The following is a 23,682-nucleotide window of genomic DNA, read 5'->3' on the forward strand; positions in this document are numbered from 1 at the left end:
ATTTCATGGTCCTTCCACAGATTAGTTGTGGAGGTTAAAGATGTTTTGGTGGGTTTCGGTGATTATCTGTGAGATCTCAAATAAGATTTGGATGCTACCTTTTAGTTCTCATGCTGGTTTCAGAGATGGCTTCTTTGGATTAAAGTGCTGTCCAGGGAATAGTGAAAGAGATGAGATCATAACCAAATAGCTGATGAAAGCAAAGTGACTCTCAAACACATGACCTGTAGTTGGTTATAAATTATGTTACATTCTAAAGTAGAAAATAATATGAATAACGTATTGGTAATACAAATAATTGTAGCAATTTAGGGATAGAAAAAAACTGGTGAAAACTACTGAAAAAGAATGTGAGAGAGAGAAACTTGGTAGAATTTCGTCAGTATTCTCAAGTGCTGAACTATATTCACCAGCCAAGGTATCAGGCTAGCAAGCTCAATGCCTATTAATATTGTGATAGGGAGTTAACATTGAAATTTCATTGTATGATGAAATACACAATTTAAACATATTAAGTGTATTTATATATATCTGTATGTATAGACACCCAAGATACAACTTTCATTTAATAGTTTCTCACTATATTTCTTTTAAGAATTTACAGTATGAAATCAATTTTATTCATTAACAGGCAGAACTGAGACATCAACAAATGAAAGCTTGGCTGTAGATGAAAAAACTCAATGGATTTTAGAAGAGATTGAATCTCGAAGGTAACTATATAACCTGAAGACTTAAAGCATCATTGAGCAATTATTTTTCACTACTTAAATATAGTTAACCCATATGGTATAATTAACCATAACTGAACGTTAGCTTGTGAGAATGATATAAAACCAAAATTGAGTTAAACGGTCCTCACCCCCCAGGGTTTAAAGACACACTGGTGTTTTAGGTCAGTCAAAAGGAAAAGGTAAGATGACCTATATTGGTCCAGGAATTTCTCATAACTACAGCCAGTCATTATTATATTGTTACTCCCTCTTTAAAGTCTGGGTAGCCCGGGACGCCTGGGTGGCTCAGTTGGTTAAGCAGCTGCCTTCGGCTCAGGTCATGATCCCAGCGTCCTGGGATCGAGTCCCACATCGGGCTCCTTGCTCATCAGGGAGCCTGCTTCTCCCTCTGCCTCTGCCTGCCATTCTGTCTGCCTGTGCTTGCTCTCTCTCCCTCTCTCTCTCTAACAAATAAATAAATAAAATCTTTAAAAAAAAATAAATAAATAAAGTCTGGGTAGCTCGTGGGAATGTCCTATAAGAAAAAGAGGGAGAACCTCCAATTCAGATTAATCAAGCTGAAATGCCAAAAATATTAGCATAAAATTGTGTGATGTATATTCTGGGCATTTCTTTTTGTTTTAAAGCTTTTCTTTTTAGCAGGAACTGTTTGTTTTTAATTTGTTTTTGGTTTATTGCAAAACATAGATCACGAAGAAGACAAGCAAGGGCACTTTCTGGGAATTGTGATCATCAGGAAGGGACATCTAGTGATGATGAACTGTCTTCAGCAGACATGAATGACTTCCAAAAAACCCAAGGTCAGTTACCAAGTTTCTAATATGTCTTAATTTGAAATATTAAAATGGTAGGAAATGCTTTACTGTGCTTCCACTTAAATACATAAGGGCAATATATATATAAAATTGTTGGGAAATTTCAGGAAAAAAGAATACATTTTTTTCTTCCTTTTTAGACTTTTCTTGGGGTACCTGGCTGGCTCAGTAGCACATGACTCTTGATCTTAGGGTTGTGAGTTTGAGCCCCTACTTTGGGATTAGCATTTATTTAAAAAAAAAAAAAGACTTTTTTCTACCTCTGAAAAAATGGGATAAATGGAGGAACGTTGTGAGTGTTCTGCATCTTTATAGTTTTTTCCCTCAGTCTTCCTCATCTTTTACAAAGGAACCATGGACATTTTGGTTTCGTTTTTTTACAACATACTTTCTATATCATCATTTTTAATTGGAAAGTTAAATTTAGGGGCTCCTGGCTGGCTCATTCACTAAAGCATGCAACTCTTGTTCTCAGGATTGTGAGTTCGAGCCCCACATTTTGGGTAGACGTTACTTAAAAATTGTAGTGATATGAGAAGGTAAAATATTGTGTATTTTTAAGAATTTGGGCCTTAGAGTTAAATAGATAGGTTTGAAGAAGGACTGTATTCTGTGTGATCTTAGGCAGATCCATTGACCTCCCTGAATCTCATGTTGCTTGTTTGCTTGTTTTTTTTTTTAATTTTTTTTAATTTTTTCAGCATAACAGTATTCATTATTTTTGCACCACACCCAGTGCTCCATGCAATCCGTGCCCTCTACAATACCCACCACCTGGTGCCCCCAACCTCCCACCCTGTTTGCTTGTTTTTTGTCTGTAAATAGGGTAGTAATACCTGCTTTGTAGAGAAGATAGTTATGATGCTAACGTAACAGGGACTCTATAAGTGGTGGAGTTCCTTAGTGTCTATATGGCTATTAAAGCGTTTTTCTTAATAAAAACTAATTTATGTTAATATCAAAGGAAAGTTTTCAGCTCAGTTGATCATATACATCGTTGTACGTGACTGTTTATAGGAAACAAAGGTCACAAACTTAAAATGTATTATATACAGAGACTCATTTTGTTTACAGATGACATTTCACAGGATCATAAGAAGATTTTTGAAGATGTACATGATGATTTTTGTAATATCCAGCATATTTTGTTGAAATTTCAACAATGGCGAGAAAAGTATCCTGATTCTTATTATGAAGCATTCATTAGTTTGTGTATACCGAAGCTTTTAAATCCCTTAATCCGAGTTCAGCTGATTGATTGGAATCCTCTTAAGGTATTTAAGCTTAACATATAAAGGAAATAATTCTGTTGTGTTCATTATTTAAATGCCCTTGTTATCAGGTTAGCTTTAAAATACATAGAGTTGGAATTGATAATTAGTGCTTTGGGGTAATAGTTTGCATTCATCTTTTTTATTTTTGGTTCCCCCTTTATTTTTAAGGCCGAATAGCACTAAACATCTGCAAAGGAAACTTTTTTGTTTTTTGTTTTTTAGCTTCTTCTATGATAAGTTTGATATCTTTTTAAATGACTTAAAAATGTAAAGGTAGTGTTAGCTTTTGGCCTGAGGAATTTGACATACGTACCAAGAATTCTGAAGTTGGAGATGATATACTGGTAATAATTTGGTTTGGAAAGCTGCATTGAGGAGGGGGAGTGGAAATGAGGATTGGAAGAATAAAGAAGATTTAAACAGGAGACAAAATTTTTTTGTAAAAATGAATAAGGAGAAATCACAGTTCAGGAGCTAGAGACTACATAGAGATTCAGATCCTAAATTAAGAGATAGGAACTTATCTTGGTAAATAATGGGAGGAGTAGCATTATGAGAGTAATGTTTCAGGAAGCCCTAGCAGCAGGCTAACTTGGAGAGAAGGGAAATAAGAGGTGGATATAATACTGAAAGGCTACCGCTCTACACCAAGTCCAAGGTAGTAAATTCCTCACACAGAATGATAGTGACAAAGGAGAGAGAAGGGTTTATTATACAGAGAGAGAAAGAGACACTGAGAGTCATAACCATGGAGAAGAAACTGATGGTTACCAGAGGGGAGGGGGACAAGGGAGTGGGTGAAATAGTCATGAGGATTAAGCAGTGCACTTGTCCTGATGAGCACTGGGTGATGTATGGAGGTGTTGAATCACTATATTGTATACCTGAAACTAATACAACTCTATGTTAACTATATTGGAATTACAATGAAAGAATTAGTAAAATACTGAGAATAACTCTGACACATCATCACATCAAAAGGTTGCCCCAGTGTTTTGATTCTGTATTATTAGAGCAGTGGTAGTTCCATTAATAGGAATGGGGATTTTCCGGAGGGAAAAAGATTTTGAAGGAAGTTTTACTGATAGTTTTATTAATAGTGGAACATCCATGTGAATATATCTAGTAAGGAAACAAATGAGAAAATGAAGGAATAGAGAACCAAAGATAAAGATTGGACAAATTAAAGGAGACAGAGCCATGTCCTTTTATCTTTCTCTGTCCTAGTCATGCATGCCTGTTGCTGTGTTAGGTTCAGGTCCATGCAGTCTTCATAGTACAGGAGCTAAGCTTATCCCTAAGAAAATAAGTAGTTGGTTGAACAGCAGCATAGGTGTTAACCGCTCAGCTGATCTGTTCATGCATTCAACAAATAATAATTTGCCATCTGCCACTTGCCTATTAAGCTAAACCACCTGTAAAAAACACATTTGTGCCTATGAGAATTGAGGGAGCCAGAAATGAATTTTGCATGAAGTAAATGAATTTTTATAAACAAATTCCAGGTTATTTTAAGTACTATTCTTACAAATGTATATTTTGTTCCCAAAAGTAAAGTGTGGCAGGTTCTGAACACAGTGGGCATTTTCGGAGAATTTGTCATACAAACAATGGATAGAATATAGTTTCTTGTCATACGTTCAGACATCAATCTTAGTCATGTCATCCTGCCTAGTCTTAGTGTGCTAAATACAGGGGCTTAAAATGTGGAATTATTCTTTTTTGATTCTCAGAAAGGTTCCAGTGATTACTCAAAAATATAACTATTTTAAAGTAATGTTTAAGAATGTATTGATAATTTTGATAATTTTATTTATAAGTGTGATGCCATAGGTTTAAAACAGATGCCGTGGTTCACATCTATAGAAGAATTTATGGCTAGCAGTATGGAAGATTCAAAGAAGGAGGATAGTTCTGATAAGAAGATCTTGTCTGCTGTCATCAACAAAACAATTATTCCTCGACTTACAGGTACTACTGCTTTGTAATCTTGGTAAAATTAAATTATTCTCTGGCAGAGTCTAAGATCATTAATTTCTGTTATATTCACAGATTTTTTTTTTTAGAAGTTTTTGAACACAGGGAAATGTAAAATGCAGTAGAAATCAATAGATGTCATAATTGAAGGTAATTAAGGAGCGCTTCTTTGCACAAGTGATTGGCTACCAGACTGCTAGTATTCTTCAGCCTTTAGCCTTTAGCATTTATGACATTAGTGTTACTTTTATAACATCTGAGTCATTTATTAGTGATATACTTTCATTCCTACTACAGTAGGATTTCTTCCTTTCCCTTGACTTTACCCCATTTCTTATTATTTCTTTCTTTAAAAAACTTTACTACATCTCCCTCACATCTGCACTTAGCATTGATGCTTATTTGCTTCAGTCTGAAGACTTGTTTCATCTGAAATTGTACTTGATAAGGAACTGTTTCGCCATGTCCCTGAGAACAGATTCGGATAGCAAAGGCTGCACAATTCTTAAAAAGTGAAACAACTACTTTTGTATTGCTTCTTAGCCAGTTTGGCTAACTTTAAAGATTTTCCTCCATGTATCTTGCAGTACAGTCATGGTTGTATTAGAAAGTTACTACTCTTACCTAGCTCTGTTAATGGTAGCACAGACTATGTATGCCTCATATAAGTACTCTTTTAAAAACTCCAAATACAGGGGTGCCTGGGTGGCTCAGTGGGTTAAGCCTCTGCCTTTGGCTCAGGTCATGATCCCAGGGTCCTGGGATCGAGCCCCGCATCGGGCTCTCTGCTCAGCAGGGAGCCTGCCTCCTACTGCCTCTCTGCCTACTTGTGATCTTTGTCTGTCAAATAAATAAAATCTTTAAAAAAAAAAAAAACTCTAAATACATCACTTAAAATTAAACAGTCCCTCAAATAAGTAGAATTATGAGAAATTAATATTATATATTTATTCTTGAGCTCTGTCCTGGATCCTCTTGTACTCTTCATGAGCCCCATGGGTAATCTCATGCACTCCTTTAGTGACATCTGTATCTGTGCTGTTCCGTGTGGTAACCAGTAATTAAATGTGATTATTAAAATTTTCAACTAGGTAAAATTAAAATTTACTTGCTCGGTTACATTAATGACATTTTAAATACTTAATAATTATATATATGTAGCTCATAGCTATCTATATTACAGATATAACATGTTTTTTTCATCATTCAGAAAGTTGCTTCAGATAGCGCTGCTCTATGCAATTTTAAATCCAAAAGAACTGGAGGAAGTCCAGATCTCTCTTATCAAAGTACCTTCGAAGTATATCTACTTGGATGTCCAGCAGTCACTCGCAGTGCACATGTGAAGTCATACTTACCATCTTTGCTGCAGATGTACTCCTCTTGTGTTCCTTGTCGAGAAAACGGCATCTCCATCTACCCATGTATTCAAACCAGAATTTTCAAGTTATTCACTCTTTCCTTTTTCTTGCTTCCTTATATAAGCAATAGCCACATCTGGTTTGGGTCCCCCCAGCCATTTTCTAATCTATTTTCTGTACTACAGCCAGTGTAATTTGTGAGTCTAAAATGTGAGTCTGGTTCTGTCATAACTCACTTAAAACACTTTCATCATTCTTAACTCTCCCTTGGGATGAAGCCTCAACTCTTTAACATGGCTTTCTTGGCCTTTCAGAATCACATCTCTGCTTAGTAATTCTCTAGCCCCATCTCTTGCTAAGCTCTATTCCTTCTTTTCCTCATCCTTTCCTCTACTACATTTTAGCTATATTCTTCCTAGGCCTTTGTATCTTCTATGTTCTATCCACTTGGCAAACCTCCCAGCCCCACCTCTTCCTCCTAGCTAATTCCTCTTCATCTTTCAGGACTCAGTATAGACATCACTTTTAGGAACTGATTTACACATACCTCTCTGGGTTCCTGTAGCATTCTGAACTCATACTTACGGTAACACCAACACATTGAATTATAATTGTTTTTGTAAATGTATTTGCCATTAGACAAAGTTGTTCAAAGGCAGCTACCTACCTAATCTTATTCATTGCTGTGCCTTTTGTATTGAACACTAGGCACATAATAGGCTCTCGGTATTAGTTGACCAAATATTTCTAAGGTTATTAGAAACCTAAACTTCTAGGGGCTCCTGGGTGGCTCAGTCAGTTAAGCATCTGCCTTCAGCTCACGTCATGATCCTGGGTTCCTGGGATCAAGCTGTACATCGAGCTCCCTGCTGACCAGAGAGCCTGCTTCTCCCTCCTTCTGTAGCTCCCACTGCTTGTGTTCTCATGCACTCTCTCTGTCAAATAATTGAATAAAATATTTTTTAAAAAGAAGAAGTCTAGATGCTTGAGAAGTCACTGTTTTATTTTTGTCTTTTTTTTTCTTTTTACCTATTTCATTTTTTCTATTATTTAACTTATATTTTACAAGAGTCTGCCTGGTATCAGGCACTGTTATTGACTCAGCACATACATTAGTGAACAAAATAATAATCCCTTTCCTCCTGGAGCTTACATTCTGCAAAAAAGACAGATAACAAATAAAATCTAGAAAATGTTAGTTATGAGGGCTGAGATGAAAAAGTAAGAGAAAGGGATACAAATTATCAAAGAGGAGTGCAATTTAAAAAAGATTGACCAAAGACGGCCTTCCTAAGAAGTTCACAGTTGAGTAGATTCTGAAAGGAAGAAGTGGGCCCTAAGAATATCTGGGGAAACAGAATCCACGACAGTGGGAACAGCAAATGCAAAGGACCTGAGGTAGGAGCCAGCCTGATTACCTTGAAAAATAGCACATAGGTCATTGTGGCTATAGTGGTGTGAGGATGGGCAGAGAACAGAAAGAGGTTAACAAGATGACAAGAGCTGGGGCACTTGGGTGGCTCAGTCGGTTAAGCCTCTGACTCTTGGTTTCAGCTCAGGACATAATCTCAAGGTCATGGGATCGAGGCCTACATCGGGCTCCACACTCATTATGGAGTCTGCTTGAGATTTTATCTATTTCTTTCCAAAATAAAGATCTTTTTAAAAAAAAAAAAAAAAGATCTTTTTTTAAAAAATGACATGTGGGGAGGCGCCTGGGTGGCTCAGTGGGTTAAGCCTCTGCCTTCGGCTCGGGTCGTGATCTCAGGGTCCTGGGATTGAGCCCCGCATCGGGCTCTCTGCTTGGCGGGGGACCTGCTTCCTTCTCTTTCTCTGCCTGCCTCTCTGCCTACTTGTGATCTCTGTCTGTCAAATAAATAAATAAAATCTTTAAAAAAAAATGACATGGGCTACATTATATGGATTCTTATCATCATTTGTAAGGACTTCACTTTTTTTTTTTTCCCTAAAGATTTTATTTATTTATTTGACAGAGAGAGATATCACAAGTAGGCAGAGAGGCAGGCAGAGAGAGGAGGAAGCAGGCTCCCTGCTGAGCAGAGAGCCTGATGTGGGGCTCGATCCCAGGACCCTGGGATCACAACCCAAGCCGAAGGCAGAGGCTTTAACCCACTGAGCCACCCAGGCGCCCCAGGACTTCACTTTTAATTGTAAGTGAAAGAGTGAGAAGTAATTGGTCTGCCTAACATTTTAACAGAATCACTGTGGTTATTGTGTTGAGAATGAACTATAGGCAGACCATTTAGAAAGCCTTTGCAGTAATCCAAGCAACAGATGATACTGGCTTAGGCTAGCGTGTTAAACGTGGAGGTTCTGAAAAGTGGTTGAATTCTGCATACATTTTGAAGATAGCACTAACAGAATTTTCTAATCGATTGGTTATATGGAGCAAGAGAGAGAGGAATTCAAGAGTGACTGCATGGGTTTGGGCCCAAGCATTTGGAAGGACAGAGTTGCCATTTCCTGAAGTGGAAGAGACTGAGAGGAGCATGTTTAGAGTGAGGAGGTCTTATCAGGAGCTTAGTTTGACAAATGTTGAGTTTGCAGTGCCTGTCATCCCAGTAGAGATGTCAACTAGGTTGTTGAATACATGAGTCTAAAGGAGAGGGCCAAGTAGCAGACATAAATTTGTAATTTATCAGCACATCAATGACAGAGCCACAAAACTGACTTTAAATACTAAGGGTATAAATGTCGATAGGAAAGAGAAGGTAAGTGACCTGAGTCCTGAGGTACTCCAGCATTTATTAATCAAAGAGATGACAGGAAGCCAGCAAAGGAGACCACAGAGATAGGTGGGAAATCAGGAATGCTATCCTGGATGCCAAGAAAAGAAATGTTTATAAGGGGAGTGGTGAACTGTTCCCGTTGTTGCTGATAAATCAGATGGGGACTAGAATCAACCATTAGGTTTTACAAGGTGAAGGTCATCTCCAATGGTAGCAATAGTTTAGGTAGAATGGTTGGAGATAAGGCCTAATTGAAGTGAATTCAGGGTTAATAGGAGGAAAGAAATTAGACAGTTTTGACAGTTTTTTGAATTTTGTTGTAAAGTGAAGGAAAGAAATAAGGCAATATTAGAGGGGAAAGAAGGGTCAAGGGAGGGATTATTTTTAGTATAAGTGAATAATTGTAGGCTGATGGGAAAGATCCAGTAGAAGTGATGGCAATACGAAGTTAAGAGGGCAGAATTCTAGGAACAGTGTCTTCCAGCAATCCAAAGGCATTGAGAAGAAAAGGTTGGCCTTCATGAGGAGCTTGGGAGCTTCAACCATAAGAATGGAAGACAAATTAAGAGTATGTGGGCATGGATGTAGGTAGGTGTGTAGATTCCGCAGTAGTTTATGGAATTTTTCTTCAGCTTTCTCATCAGTTGAGGAAGTCTCAACATGAGGGTGAGAGCAAGGGAAGAGAAAAGAAAAGGTAAACAGTTGTCTGGAAGAGTCAAGTCCATTAACTGAGAGAGCAAGGAGGAAAAAAAGGACAGGAAATGATCATCTGGATAAGAGGGAGGAGGAATGGGCCAGGGAAACATGATTACTAGGCATCATGAAGGGCTCACTGGAGTTTCACAGTGATAAGTTTAAAGTATATTTTTTTCCAGCCATGATATAGCGACATGGTTGGAGCCCCAGACTCGGTGACAAGTAGTTTTAATTTAACTAGGTCTGTGGTTGAGTTAAACAAGTTTAACAGAGCCCAAAAGGACAAGAAAATTGAGGATGTATGCAAATACATAATGGTAATGATTGGCATGGATTTTAAATTGCATATGATGGGAGTCTTAGCTAAAGGCCTCAGCTGTTTATACATGAAAAGCAAAGCAATCTAGTAAATAAATTGTACACTACTGAAACTTTTGTTTCAGACTTTGTAGAATTCATTTGGGATCCCTTGTCGACCTCACAGACAACAAGTTTAATAACACACTGCAGAGTGATTCTTGAAGAACTTTCCACTTGTGCAAATGAAGTTAGTAAAGGCAAACAGGTAATAATTTCTAGAGTTAATAAACGTCTTTATTTATAGATTAATGTAATTTTGTTCTAAATCTTTGTTTACAGAAGATGCAAATGAAGTAATTACCAAATAACAATTTGGGGAGAAATAGATTTACTTTTCTTCTTTTTGATAATAAGATGAAAGAATATACCTTCATATTTATGAACACTTTAAAAGGGATGACAGTCATTATTAATTATAGGATACACATACACGTAATAAGACCCAGATTATTATATTATTAGTTTATTCCTCTCTGTTCCGTGGTCTGATTTTTGTTCCCATGGTCCAGCCAGCCATTTTTCAGGTTTGTGATTATACTTTGCACCTGCAGAGATGAACAGGCATAAATGCATTAGTGCAAATTTGTTCCTTCTAAGAGGGAAAAATAATTATTTATTTTTTTTTCAGCAATAATCTGGTATTATGGCTTCACTTTAATAATAATTTTAAAATTAGGTTAACATTCATTATATTAACTAGTTACTTGTAATTGGCCAAAGTTAAGAGCAGTTATCTCTTTAAGAATTCCAGAAGTTCAGTGAATATGGAGCACCTGGCTGGCTCAGTCAGTAGAGCTTGTGTGTCTTGATCTTGAAGCCTGAGTTCAAGCCCTATATTTTGGGTGTAGATTATACTTAAAATTTAAAAAAAAAAAAAAAAAAACCTTAAAAAAAAAAGTTTAGTAGGATAGATTTTCATCTTACCATTATTTAGAATTGAGTTTTGTTCAACATAAGACCTAAGGAGAGATCTTTTAGAGGCTTTGGTGAGAATGTGTTAAATCTTTTTTTATTGTGATACTCCTCTTTGTCATTCTGTTTTTTGATGAGAATGTCACATATTCATACAGTTAAATCAGTAAATCAAATATATGTTGAGCTTTAAGGAAATTGAGAGAGATGGACAGTCTGGAGAGCGTCCAGAGTAGAATAAGCAAAGTGGTTGAGAAGCAAGGAGGCATGTCCCATTCATATTCTGAACACCATTAAATTTTAGCACAATTTATGAAGGAGGAAAGCTGTAAGAAGAGGGAGAAGAGGGAAACCAGCATGATTCTGTCTTCAAGCAACATGTGATCTTAAAGGAAATAAGATGTGCATAAATTGTTATTTAAGGGGCGCCTGGGTTACTCAGTTCGTTAAGCTCCAACCCTTATTCTCTGCTCAGGTCTCGGTCATGAGTTCAAGCCCCACGTTGGGCGTGAAGTCTACGTTAAAAATGAAAAAATAATGTTATTTAAAATAGGAAGTGAGAAGTGGGGGAAGACAAGGAACAATTATTTAATTCCTGCTATGTACTTCGAAACTCTCTTGGACCTTGTTCCTGTGTCATCTTAGTTCTAACTGCTCTATTAAAAAATGGGTGATAGCTTCATTTTACAGATGAAGATACAGTCTCAGAAACTGGTTCATAGTAATACCTTGAATTAGAACTAGGATTTGAACCTAAATCTTATTTTAAAGCCTAAGCTCGTGTCACTGACCACATTGCCTCTCCTCCCCTCCCCCAACCTGTGCAGCCCAGATAAAATACTGTGAAATGTTTAAGGTGGCATTTGAGCCCAATGGAAAGTAAAGGATTTGAACATATAGCAACTGTGATGGGGGTGAGAGCATCTTCACCTTGCTCCAATAGGATAAAGACATACAACTTGAAAATCATTTCAGAAATTAGAGCTATTTAACTTAGAAAAAGATACACATGAAGATTCTTTATTTGAAGAAGGAGTGGGTTTATTCTGTGTTGTTACAGAGCATTGAATCAGGATCAGTAGATAAGAGCCACAAGGAAGTAGATATGGAATCTTATATCTGCTCTCTGTATGGGACTATGTAAGTGTAACCTAAATATAAATAGTGCTTTACTATTTACTAAACACTTTCACATTGTCTCATTTGATCTTCACAACCTTGTAGAATGTGTTGACTTTAACTCCATTTTACAGATGAAGAAGCTGGGGCCCAGAGGGCCATGTCCCTTGTAAAAGGTCACTTGGGTCTTAAGCGGTAGACCTGGCACTTTGTAATTTATAATAACTAAAATATTTCAAAAGTGTTGCAGATCCACTCATGAAGTTCTTATACCAGCAGTTTTTATTCTGGAAGCCCTCCCAAAATGAAGGTGGAAAATGGGTTCTTTGTGTAACTAGTAGGAGACTGGACTGCATCAGGATTTTTCAGCTTCAACAGTCTTGGCATTTGGAGCAAGTTAATTCTGTGGAAAGCTGTCCTGTGCTCTGTAGTGTGCTTAGCAGCTTCCCTGGCCTCTAACCACTAGATGCCAGTAGTGCTCTCTACTCTCCACAACCAGAAATCTCTCCAGACACTGTAAAACACTCCCTGAGTGTGGCATAGTCACTCGTACATAAGAATCTCTGAACTGTAGTGTTCCTGGCTACTGAGACAGTTTGCCTTGCCAGTGAGATCACTCTGTTTTTTCAGTGATGTGTAAGAAATTGAAGAGAATGAAAAAGATTCTAGAATAATGGACTCAAACAGCATAGTTCTTGTTTTCAAAGTAAGCAGCAAATGATTCTATAAGCTAATGTCTGGTTGAGAATAGTTTTGATTCTTGATAAGATTCTAAAATAGATTATTACAGAGGTAGATTATGAACACCTAAAAAAAAAAAAAAGTAGTAATTACTATAATCTGTCACTGATAGGGTTCCTAAATGCAGGTGATTGCTTACTGAAGCAAAGTGTCCCATATTATCTCAGTTACTTTCACTGATGAGTAAAGTACTGTGCAGGTAGAGTAGGTAGTGTATTTATGTTATAATTGTTCCTGTGGATTAAATGGGGAAAGAAGCTTAGCAATGTGCAGTTAGGTACAAGAAACTGGTAAGAGTATGGTTATAGAATACTGGACCAAGAGGAACGTGGCTACCTTTGGGGGAAGTCTTAGTATTAGGTATCTTCTCAATATTTGCCCTGTTCAATATTGAACTGGATGAAGTTGTAAAATGCCTGCTAATAAAATTTGTCAATGGCACAAAGCTAGGAATTCTGCATAGACTTAGAGATAGTAGAATAGTATTCAAAGGGATTTCAAATACTGAGAAAATGGACTAACTCTCCAAGTATACAGTGTGAAAGGAATATATATTATGTCCTACCCCTGTATTCAGACATTCAACTGCATAAATAAAAGAAATGGACTTGAAGCACTGTAAAAACTACTAGCTAAAGCTTTTAGAGTCTTTTCAAAGCTAAAGAATGTATACAGAGTGTGTTTGTATGTGTGTCTGTGGTCATTAAAACTTTACTGTTTGGAGAACTTTTTCCCCCTACAAAATAATGTATTTGAATACTCGAAAAAGTTAATGAGCTCAGAGTTTAAAAATATATGAGTTTGTTTTAAACAAATTTTTGGAAATAATGTCAAATTACAGAAAATTCTCATGAGTAAAAATAGCATACTCATAGGCCCTTTACCCAGATTCACCTGTCATTAATATTTTGCTCTATTATGCTTTATTATCTGCTGTTCCATTGTATATATATATACAGTTTGTTTCTCCTGAACACTTTGTGAGTAAATTGCTTATTTGTTAAGAATAAAAAGTCTGAGGGAAAAAAAATATATATGTTTGTTACATAATCATGGGACACTTACCATTTTCAGTAAACTTCATATACTTAATCTACCATCCATATCCCACTTCCAACATTTAACTCAATAATGTCCTTTATAGCATTTCTTTTTAGAGAACTGTTTTTAAGAAACACAAATTTAAACAATATGGAAATATTTGTCAAGGCTGGCATTCGAAATGATGCATTTTAAATGGAAAAGAACTTTTATACAATATTGTGTGTAATATAGCTCCCAAACTGGAAACACCTGAATATCCCATCATTAGTATTCATGTGACAGAATATGCCCTACAACAATGAAAATGCACTAGCTACAGCTGTATGCACCAACATGGGTGAATAAAGTTTTCTTTTTACCTCATTGATAGTGATTTTAACACCTGATTCTGTTACAGTATAGTACAAATTTGTACTATACTTTTAAAATTACTACTTTTGGTAAATAGACTTCTACCTATGGCTATCACTGATACTTTTAAGTTTTTGTATAATAGGACTTACTTAAATCCGTTGTTGTGAGAATGAAGAAAGCAATAGAAGATGATGTTTTTATTCCTCTGTATCCAAAGAGGTAAGAAGAGCTTTTGATTTTTAGATTATATGAAATAGCTAATCATGTAACACAAATTTAAGAATGTAGTGCAAAAGAAACTAAATTAAGTGTTCTCTAGGGGCGCCTGGGTGTCTAAGTGGGTTAAAGCCTCTGCCTTCGGCTCAGGTCATGATCCCAGGGTCCTGGGATCGAGCCCCGCATCGAGCTCTCTGCTCAGCAGGGAATCTGCCTCCCTTCCTTTCTCTCTGCCTGCCTCTCTGCCTACCTGTGATCTCTGTCAAATAAATAAAATCTTAAAAAAAAAAAATTAAGTGTTCTCTCAAATATACATACACCTAATAAGGAGCAAATTGGGATTTCAGCAAAATAATTCAGTTTTTCATGCCATGTATGATACCTGACACACTTGGACTTAGGTGTTTTTTGGTTTTTTTATGTTAAGAACATGACAGATGGCATCGCAGAGTGGTTAAATCCAGATTCTGGAGCCCAGATTTACTAGATATTTGACTTTGGGCTTGTGTGCATCAGTGTCTTTGTATGTAAAGTGAGGTATTAATGCCTACTTCACAAGACACTATGAAGATGAAACGCATGCTCAGAACAGTGCCGACACGGAAAGCTAGAAACTCTGTGAATTATGGATTTACTTTAGGAAACAAGTAGGGTTTTTTTTTTTGTTTTCCTTGCCTGAGGAGATATTTTTCCTAGATGAAAAATGTTGCTATGGCTGTTGCCAAAAAAAATTACTGCCTGTGCTCTCTTCTAGGATTCTTAGGTTTTCAGGTCTCACATTTAGGTCTTTAATCCATTCTGAGTTTTTTTTTTTTTTGTATGGCAGAAGAAGGTGGTCCAGTTTTCCAGCACCATTTGTTGAAGAAACTATCTTTTCCCCTTTGAATATTCTTGCCTTTTTTTTATTGTAGAATCAATTGACCATATAAGTATGGGTTTATTTCTGGGTCTTCATTCCGTTTCATTAATCTATGGGTCTATTTTTGTGCCAGTACTGTACTGTTCTGACTACAGCTTTGTAGTGTATCTTGAGATCTGGAATTGTGACACCTCCAGTTTTGTTCTTTCTCATGATTGGTTTGACTGTTTCGAATTTTCTGTTGTTCCATACAAATTTTAGTATTATTCTAGTTCTGTGAAAAATGCAGTTGGTATTTTGATAGGGATTGCCTTAAATCTTTAGATTGCTTTGGGTAGGGTGGACATTTTAACGGCATTTGATCTGCCAATCCACGAGAATGGAATTGACTTTCCGTGTGTTTTATGTTGTCTTTAGTTTCTTTCATCCATGTTTTATAGTTTGCAGAGTACAGGTCTTTCACCTCATTGGTTAAGTTTATTTCTAGGTATTATATTCTTCTCAGTACAGATATAAATGCAATTGTTTTCTTAATTTCTTTTTGCTACTTCATTATTAGTGTATAGAAATGCAACAAATTTCTGTATATTAATTTTATATCTTGTGACTACTGAATTCACTTATTAGTTCTAGTAGTTTTGGTGGAATCTTCAGGGTTCTATATACAGTATCATGAAGGAAGTAGTATCTGAAGCATATTTATACATTTGCTAAAAAGACATCAGTTTATAGTACTGGATCATGAACTAAAGCGATCCAGTGAGTGTTCACAGGATGGAAGAGCTTCTGTGGAGAGAAAAGAAAGGAACTTCTGAGCTTTCTGGCTAATTTAATTGTGAAGAGATACCTGCATGTAAAAATTATTCCCTGTTAAAGTTTGTGGTATAATGTTTAAATAAGAAATCTATTCATATGGTTCAGAAGTATGAGTAGTAGGAGTATGTATATTTTAATTTATATTTAAAACGGAGTCTTACTCCCTCCCCTCCTGCCCTCCATCCAGTTTTTGCCCTTCCTCTTCCATACACATAATAATCACTTTTAGTAATTTTTTTACCTTTCCATAATTTTGTCATGTAATTAGAATTAAATACTTATATATGCTGTAATCTTATTCCCACCCCATCATTCTATAGCAGAGAAGGTACATTTGTAACCATTGTCTTATACCTTATTTTGACTTCGTATATCTTTGAGATCACGTCATCACAAGAGTAGTTTCCTCATGTTTTAAGCTGCATAATTTGCCTTCATATAATGTAATGTAACTGGTGGGCATGGGAGTGAAAAACCATTACCAACAGCGCTGTGAATAATTTTATAGACCCGCCAACCAGTACATGTGCAAGTATACCTCCAGAAGGCATTCTCAGAAATGGGGTTGTTGGATCAAAGTGTACATGTAATTGTAATTTTGATATCTACTTACATTCTATTAATGTGTTAAAGTTTAATTTGGTTGGTTAAAAAAAGAGTTTTTTAAACCCTGGTTCTGTAAGATTAACAGTTTGCATTTTGTTCTTTCTTGGTTTCAAATTAGCACTGTAGAAAACAAAACATCACCACATTCAAAGTTCCAAGAAAGGCAATTCTGGTCAGGTATAAAGGTAAGTAGAAAAACTACAAAAATAAAATTTTTCTCGTTTACTAATATGTGGTAGAGATTATCAAACTTCTGTAAAGGACCAGATAGTAAATATTTTCTGCTTTGAATGTCCTTTGAACTGTTCAGCTCTCTGCCTTGTAGTATAAAAGCAGTTATAAACAATATGTAAACAAATAAGCATGGTTGTTTCAGTAAAACATTACTTACGGACACAAAAATGTCAATGTCTTAAGTTTCACATGTTACAAAATACGTTTTTTTTTCCCCCAATCATTTCAAAATAATAGGTCATTCGTAGTTTACCGGCTCTGCAAAACCAGGCAGCAAGCTAGATTTAATCCACAGTCCATAGTTGGCCGACTCCTAGTCTAAAAGGTGAAGTCATTACTAAGTCAGTGGTAAGAGGGAGAGATGGTAAAAAGTTGGGTTCAGAAGATACTTAGGATGGAGCACTGAAAAGACTTGATGACTAAATTATAATTACATGTGAAGACCAGGGTGCTAGCCAAGTTTCTGATTTTGGCAGCTTGGTAACTTGGAGGGAATACAGGAAGAACAGGCTTGAAGGAAAGATAAAGGTCTGTTTCAGATGGTGACTTGAAATCTATGGGGGGAAATATAGGAATAGATAGACGTCTGGACTGCAGGAGGCAGATCTGAGTTGGAGATTGAGAAGTCAGCCACATGGAGGCAGTATTAGGAGGAATGGCATGAAGCATGAGAAGAAGGCTAACAACACAACCTTGGGAAACGGACATGAGGCAGGCAGAGAAAGTGAAGTCTTCAAATAAGCGTTAGAATTTATTGTGAAACTTAGAGTGGTCACAAGAGGATGGCATCATGAAAACTAAGCAAAGAATTTTTTTTTTTTAAAGATTTTATTTATTTGACAGACAGAGATCACAAGTAGACAGAAAGGCAGGCAGAGAGAGAGAGGAAGAAGCAGGCTCCCCGTGGAGCAGAGAGCCCGATGTGAGGCTCGATCCCAGAACCCTGGGATCATGACCTGAGCCAAAAGCAGAGGCTTTAACCCACTGAGCCAGCCAGGTGCCCCGTAAGCAAAGAATTTTTAAGAGTGAAGACAAAGTATTAAATACCACCCAAGAGACTTGGGAGAAAGACTGAAAATGTTTACTGGATTTGACAATTAGAGGGTCTTGGGTGACCTCAGCAAACTTAGTTTTTAATAGGGTGAATCCATATTTGTTAGGTGGTTGAATCAGGGAAAACACTTTCCAGAAAGAGGGAACAATGTCAGTAAGGACACAAAGTGTAGAAAGATTGCATGTTAGAGTAATAAATATAGTACTGGAAAGAAAATGGAAATCATAAAATTCACAATGATATGGATTTAGAGGAAGGAAAGGCAACTAATGTTAGTTTTATTAGAATCTCATGTTTTTTAATCTTATGTATCAGAGCAATGAGTTTCTCAGAATAACACATTAGTAACAGTGACACGGACTTTAACAGCAGTCCTTTATGAATCTTTGGGTCCTGCGGTCTTGCACCCGATGACCCCAGACTCTGGGAGTGTGAATCGAGGAGGAAGATTATTGATCTGGAAAGGGTCCAGTGAAGATTGAGATGATGTTGGGTGATAGTCCTAAGAAATATGATGAGCAAATATATGGAGGTTGTAAAGAACTAGGTATTTGTTCAGAAATGTTTTCTAGTGATTGTAAAATTGATAGACCAATGTTTTATGTTTGTTGGAAACTACTACCTTTTTCCTTTAGGGGAAACAGCTGCACAGTCACTTAATCTTTATTTTATTTTAGCTCTTCCGCAATATTCTTCTTTGGAATGGACTCCTCCCAGATGACACCTTGCAAGAACTAGGACTAGGGAAGCTGCTAAATCGTTACCTTATTATAGCTCTTCTTAATGCCATACCTGGGCCAGATGTTGTTAAAAAGTGCAACCAGGTCAGTGTAATTTTATTTTTTAAAATTCAATTAATACAGTCTGTATTGTGGGGCATCTGGCTATCTTAGGGGGTAGAGCATATGACTCGATCTCAAGGTCATGACATTGGGGTGTAGAGATTACTTAAAAAGTTTAAAACCTATTTCGTAACAGAATAATTAAAATTGTTGTGGTACTCATAATAATTTAATAGACTAGAAACCCAAAGGCAACCAACCTCTCAGTATTTAAGGATTTGTATACTAGTTTGAATTATCTCCAGCAGGGAAAAGAAAAATTATTTAATAAATGGTGCTGGGCCAGTTGGTTAACTCTTTACAAAAAGAATGTTAAATCCTCAACTTTCACTAAATACCAGTATAAATTTCAGATAAAGTATAAAAAAGAAACTGTAAAATACTGTACTAAGAGGATAAATGTATCTTTTTGAACTTAAAAGAGAAGAAATGGTGAAAAAATTTAATGAAAGTATAAAACTTCAGTGAATTTAAAAACATTTAAAAGGTATCAAGATTATTTGATCATTGTTAAAACTGAAGGAGTTTCATTGGGGTGACCAGTTATTCCTTCTCCTTTTCTATAATTAAAAGTTCAAAGGAAATCTGAGAAATAAAAGTTATAATCCATAGAAGGATTAACATCCACCTGTTTAAAAAAGCTCTTTAAAGTTAGTAAACAATTCAGAGCAGATATTCCAGTTAAAAATAGACAAAAAGACATGCAACAGGAAATTCACCAAAAACAGAATATGTAAAAATAATTTCTAAACTCATGGAAAAGATCAACAGTACTAATAAGAGAATGCAAAATAACATAGAAAGGGTATTATTTTTATCAGTTATGCTGGCCAGGGGTTTTGTTTGTTTGTTTGTTTTTTTGCTGTTATTTCCTAGTTCGTGTCATAAGCATGAGGAAACAATTGCACATTATTTCTGGGGCACCTAGAATGGGTGATGCCAGGGTTCTGACAGTCTTCACTGGTGGAATGAGGGCTAGAACTCGATAGAGTTGGCACAATGGGTACAAACCTTTAAAGTTCATACCCCTTGACTTAGGATAAATTCCTTGAAGTAAAATTGTTGAGTTAGAAATCAGAGATGCACATGTAAATTTGTGAGAAAATGCAATGGAGTAAATTTGAGATCTAAGTGGCTTTATTAAGGATCTGTGACTCAGGCAGCATTCCATCTAGCAAATAGATCCTCTGAGGAGTTGTACAAAATGAAAGGGTTCCATAAGAAAGAAGGTGAGACAAGAGAACTGTTAGCAAAAGAAAAGGATTATTTCAGGCTGGGACAGGGTCTTACTGGGGAAAGGAAAATGGCATGGTTTTTATTATACAGACCTCACTATAGTCCCTATGCAGAACTCTGTTTAAAAGTGACATTCCTGGGATGAGTTGAAACTGCAGTTCAGGTCTTGGGTTTGCTATTGTAAGGAGCAAATGACCCTATTTGGGGCTTGTTTCTTTATCGGAGTTTAAGTACAAAGAATATTGTAGCATTATTTATAATAGAGAGTTGGAAACAACACTCTATCCAAAAACATTGTCTATTCATCAGATAAGTCAGTTTTAAGAATATAGAAAAACATTTATAAATTTAAAAACAACATAAGAAATTAGACAGCAGTTCCTAACCCATCATGATTTTTTGGGCTATTGTTTTTATATCACACAGTTCTAAACTGCATTATCTCCCAAAAATTGAATTCATCGTCCATGCTATAAATTTCAGGTTCAGTTTAGTCCTCTTTGACCATGAGTCTACTACCAGAAATAGAAAAGTGGCAGGACATTCTCATCCTTTTAAGATGTATAAACTTTGACAAAGAAAAATTCTCGAAATTTATTCTACCATAACCATAAAGGGCTAAATGAGATGGACTGATGTTAGCAAAAAGCCTTAGATAACTGTTACTAAAAACTGACCATGTGTTTTAATTAACAGATAGCAGCGTATTTACCAGAAAAATGGTTCCAAAATTCTGCCATGAGAACGTCTATTCCCCAGCTAGAAAACTTCATCCAGTTTTTGTTGCAGTCTGCACATAAATTATCTAGAAGTGAATTCAGGTAATTTGCATATTTGTATCTCCATAAGCATAGTTCAAGGATTCTATTTTACACTCAGCAATTTTTAGAAAAATTTGTACTTATTACTCTATTTTTAAAAGTCTATGGAGACTACCACTATAGAATTAGTATTTTCATGCACAACCTTTGGAATCACTATTTTATACTCACACCTCATGCCTAATAGTTCATATTTTTAAATGTAAATCTCTTCTAAAATAAGTTCCAGAAAACTACCACAGGAGAATTTAGGAAACTATAAATCAGAAGCCTCTTACTAATCATGTTTTTCATTTTCCTGGCCATTTTAAAATCTCAACTATTGTTTAAGTACAGGTCTGCAGCCTGCCTTTACCCAGCAATAGCAAGAATCTCTTCTGGATGTTTCATTAACAGCACTAAGTGTCCAGGGGCGCCATTAATGCCACTAGGTGTACAATGGTGTTCTGGTAAACCACTTCTCCAAAAGTTTAAACATTTTTTAAATAAAAAACACAGATTTGTAGCATCCGTAGGTAAATATTCCCACCGAGGCTCCCCCATCATAGTCCTTACAAGCTGATAGCCCCACACCCACCGTAACTTTAAATCTACCATGAGCTTTCTGATGGTATATTTAACTGCTTTTTAATCATTCACATTAAAATTTGCCAGCATACATCCCCTAATAACTACAGCTGAATGCTGTATGGAGAAGGTAACGTCTGAATATTTTATGCTATTTTAGATACTGGGTTAAAATTTTTGTTTCAGATTAACCACTAATGATTCACTATGCTCTCAAACCTTTTTTTGTTTTTCAGGGATGAAGTCAAAGAAATAATTCCTATTCTAGTGAAAATAAAAGCTTTGAATCAAGCAGAATCCTTCATAGAAGAGTATAACCTAGACGATCTGAAATCAGTAAAGAAGTTTGAACAAACTATGGGAAAGTACTAACATGAGATTTTAATATAATCATACTTGCCTCCTTTGCTTAGGGGTCAGGTGGAGCAGGACTCCCATCCTTCAATCCTCCCCTTACCTTTTGGTATCGTGAAAGGCTGCCCCCCTGTGGTGGTTGCAGGAATTAAGCACACAGGAGCATTAAGAGTTTAACATAGTCCCTTTGATTCTTCTCACTTTTCCAGTTGAAGAGAGAAATTGAAGAAACCTTGCTGTCTGGGCTTTGGCGAGTCTTGAACTGCACCATAAAAACATCTGTTAGTTTTCTTCACTTTAACTATCTCTGTTTACAAATAAGTTAAAATGTAAAACTTAATTGGAATGAAGTATTTGCTAAGTATTAACTGAGTAAAGGCATTTTAAGGTTTATTGATAACTACTGTAACAGAGGCCAGTGAAACTGCCCTCCCCCTCCACCCACAGGATAGGTATTACCTTTTTTTCTTACTCCATGCAGATTTAGTAGCTATAAAAAATCTTATTTTAATTATTCATTTTGGCTATTAGAGATAAGGTACTTTTTTTTTCTTTTTCGCTATTTGTAATTTTTTTTTAATAACCCATTCATCTTAGGAATTTGTCAGAACCTTTTATATTTTAAAGATACTGTTTTCCCTGTCCTACGTTATAGTTTCCTCATTGCCATTTTTATTTTAATTTTGTGTATGATGTTTTTAGTGTGCTAAGGTCATCATAGTTGTTAGGTACTTGACTACTCTTTTGTTACTGTTTTTTCATTAGTGATAGGCTTAGATAGGAGACAGTTATTTTAAATACTCAGAACAGGTTATAAACTTCCTAATAAAATATTGGTGTAATTGAAAAGAAATTGAAAAAATTACTAGTAAATTCTCATTTTGAGAAATCTTTTCATAAATCTATTCGTTAAATAACTCAAGAGCAACCCTGAATATGTATTTTATAAATTATTGCCCCAAAGATAATCAGGAAATCTTTGATTATAAAAGATTTGAGCATGTGGCTTCTGCCATTATCACCTCTAGTTTTGAAGTTGGTGTATATTTTAACAGATTGATGTGTTATTTCTACTGCAGTGAAGACTTGTGATTCACTAGTAGGAATAGTTTAAATTTTCTTTTAGTTACACGAATTATAGGAATGGAATCTCTTCTAGAAATTCAAACTATTATTCCTAAATTCCTGCACAATTATTGTCCCAGAGGTAACTGTTGTTTTCATTTTAATGTTACCCTCTCAGACCTTTTCTCTGCTTACAAACGTGTGTTAACATAAGTGACATTGTTATTGCATATGAAGTTTCTAATTTTTATTAATAAAATGTGCATTTGGAAACTTTCCTAACACTTCTGCATTTTTAATTAAAGATGTCTTAGATATGTTCCCTATGTTTTTTATTTGAGCAGAGAGATTTCTCTTTTTGTAAAATGGAAAATGTTAGAACTGCTTTCAGAAATACAAATTGATTTAAACTCCCAGTAGCTTAACTACCTTTCATTATACTGGACTTCATTATACTTAGTGTTTGAACCTCAAGATTTTTATCCATCATATACTCTAATTGAGGATATTCAAAAACATATGTGAAACTTGCTTTTAATTCAGTCCCCAGGCCAGGTTTTTTTCTTTGTCCCCTCTGTGGAATGGATGGAATGAAAGGGAGGAACACAACTAGCAAGAACAAAATCTTGAGTTAGAAATTCATATCTCAGTTCTCTCCCTGGGTTTTTTACCTTTTTCACAATAAAGACTGTGAAGTTTTTACAGAATCAGAAAGATGACTTTAAAGCTCTTGATTGTTAGGAACCCAAAAATGCCTTGAAAAAATACCTCAAAACAACTGATTTTTGCATTTCCTAGGCCTGTGACAAAATGTTTATGTAGCTGTATCAAATATACCATATGTGATAAAAAACCTGAAAAAAATTATTACAGAC

At 35.9% G+C, this 23,682-nt stretch overlaps 1 protein-coding gene across 5 annotated transcripts in view; it reads left to right on the forward strand.

Moving 5' to 3' along the window:
* Positions 1-23,089, forward strand: part of GCFC2 (GC-rich sequence DNA-binding factor 2) — a 45,531-nt gene extending 22,442 nt beyond the window's left edge. For 2 of the 5 annotated variants that reach the window (XM_047745623.1, XM_047745624.1), the window contains exons 8-17: positions 632-713; positions 1,422-1,534; positions 2,624-2,823; positions 4,644-4,794; positions 10,051-10,172; positions 14,280-14,356; positions 16,753-16,819; positions 18,600-18,746; positions 20,697-20,821; positions 21,625-23,089. In XM_047745623.1, the coding sequence (XP_047601579.1) occupies positions 632-713; positions 1,422-1,534; positions 2,624-2,823; positions 4,644-4,794; positions 10,051-10,172; positions 14,280-14,356; positions 16,753-16,819; positions 18,600-18,746; positions 20,697-20,821; positions 21,625-21,760 (1,220 nt within the window). In that variant the 3' untranslated portion in view covers positions 21,761-23,089. Of the gene's footprint in view, positions 1-631; positions 714-1,421; positions 1,535-2,623; positions 2,824-4,643; positions 4,795-10,050; positions 10,173-14,279; positions 14,357-16,752; positions 16,820-18,599; positions 18,747-20,696; positions 20,822-21,624 lie in introns of those variants that run through there. The other 3 variants (XR_007130084.1, XM_047745625.1, XM_047745626.1) reach the window with 3 other exon arrangements.
* Positions 23,090-23,682: the final 593 nt, after the last annotated feature.

Source organism: Lutra lutra, chromosome 9, assembly GCF_902655055.1.
Source record: "Lutra lutra chromosome 9, mLutLut1.2, whole genome shotgun sequence".
In the NCBI taxonomy this organism is placed as follows: Eukaryota; Metazoa; Chordata; class Mammalia; order Carnivora; family Mustelidae; genus Lutra; species Lutra lutra.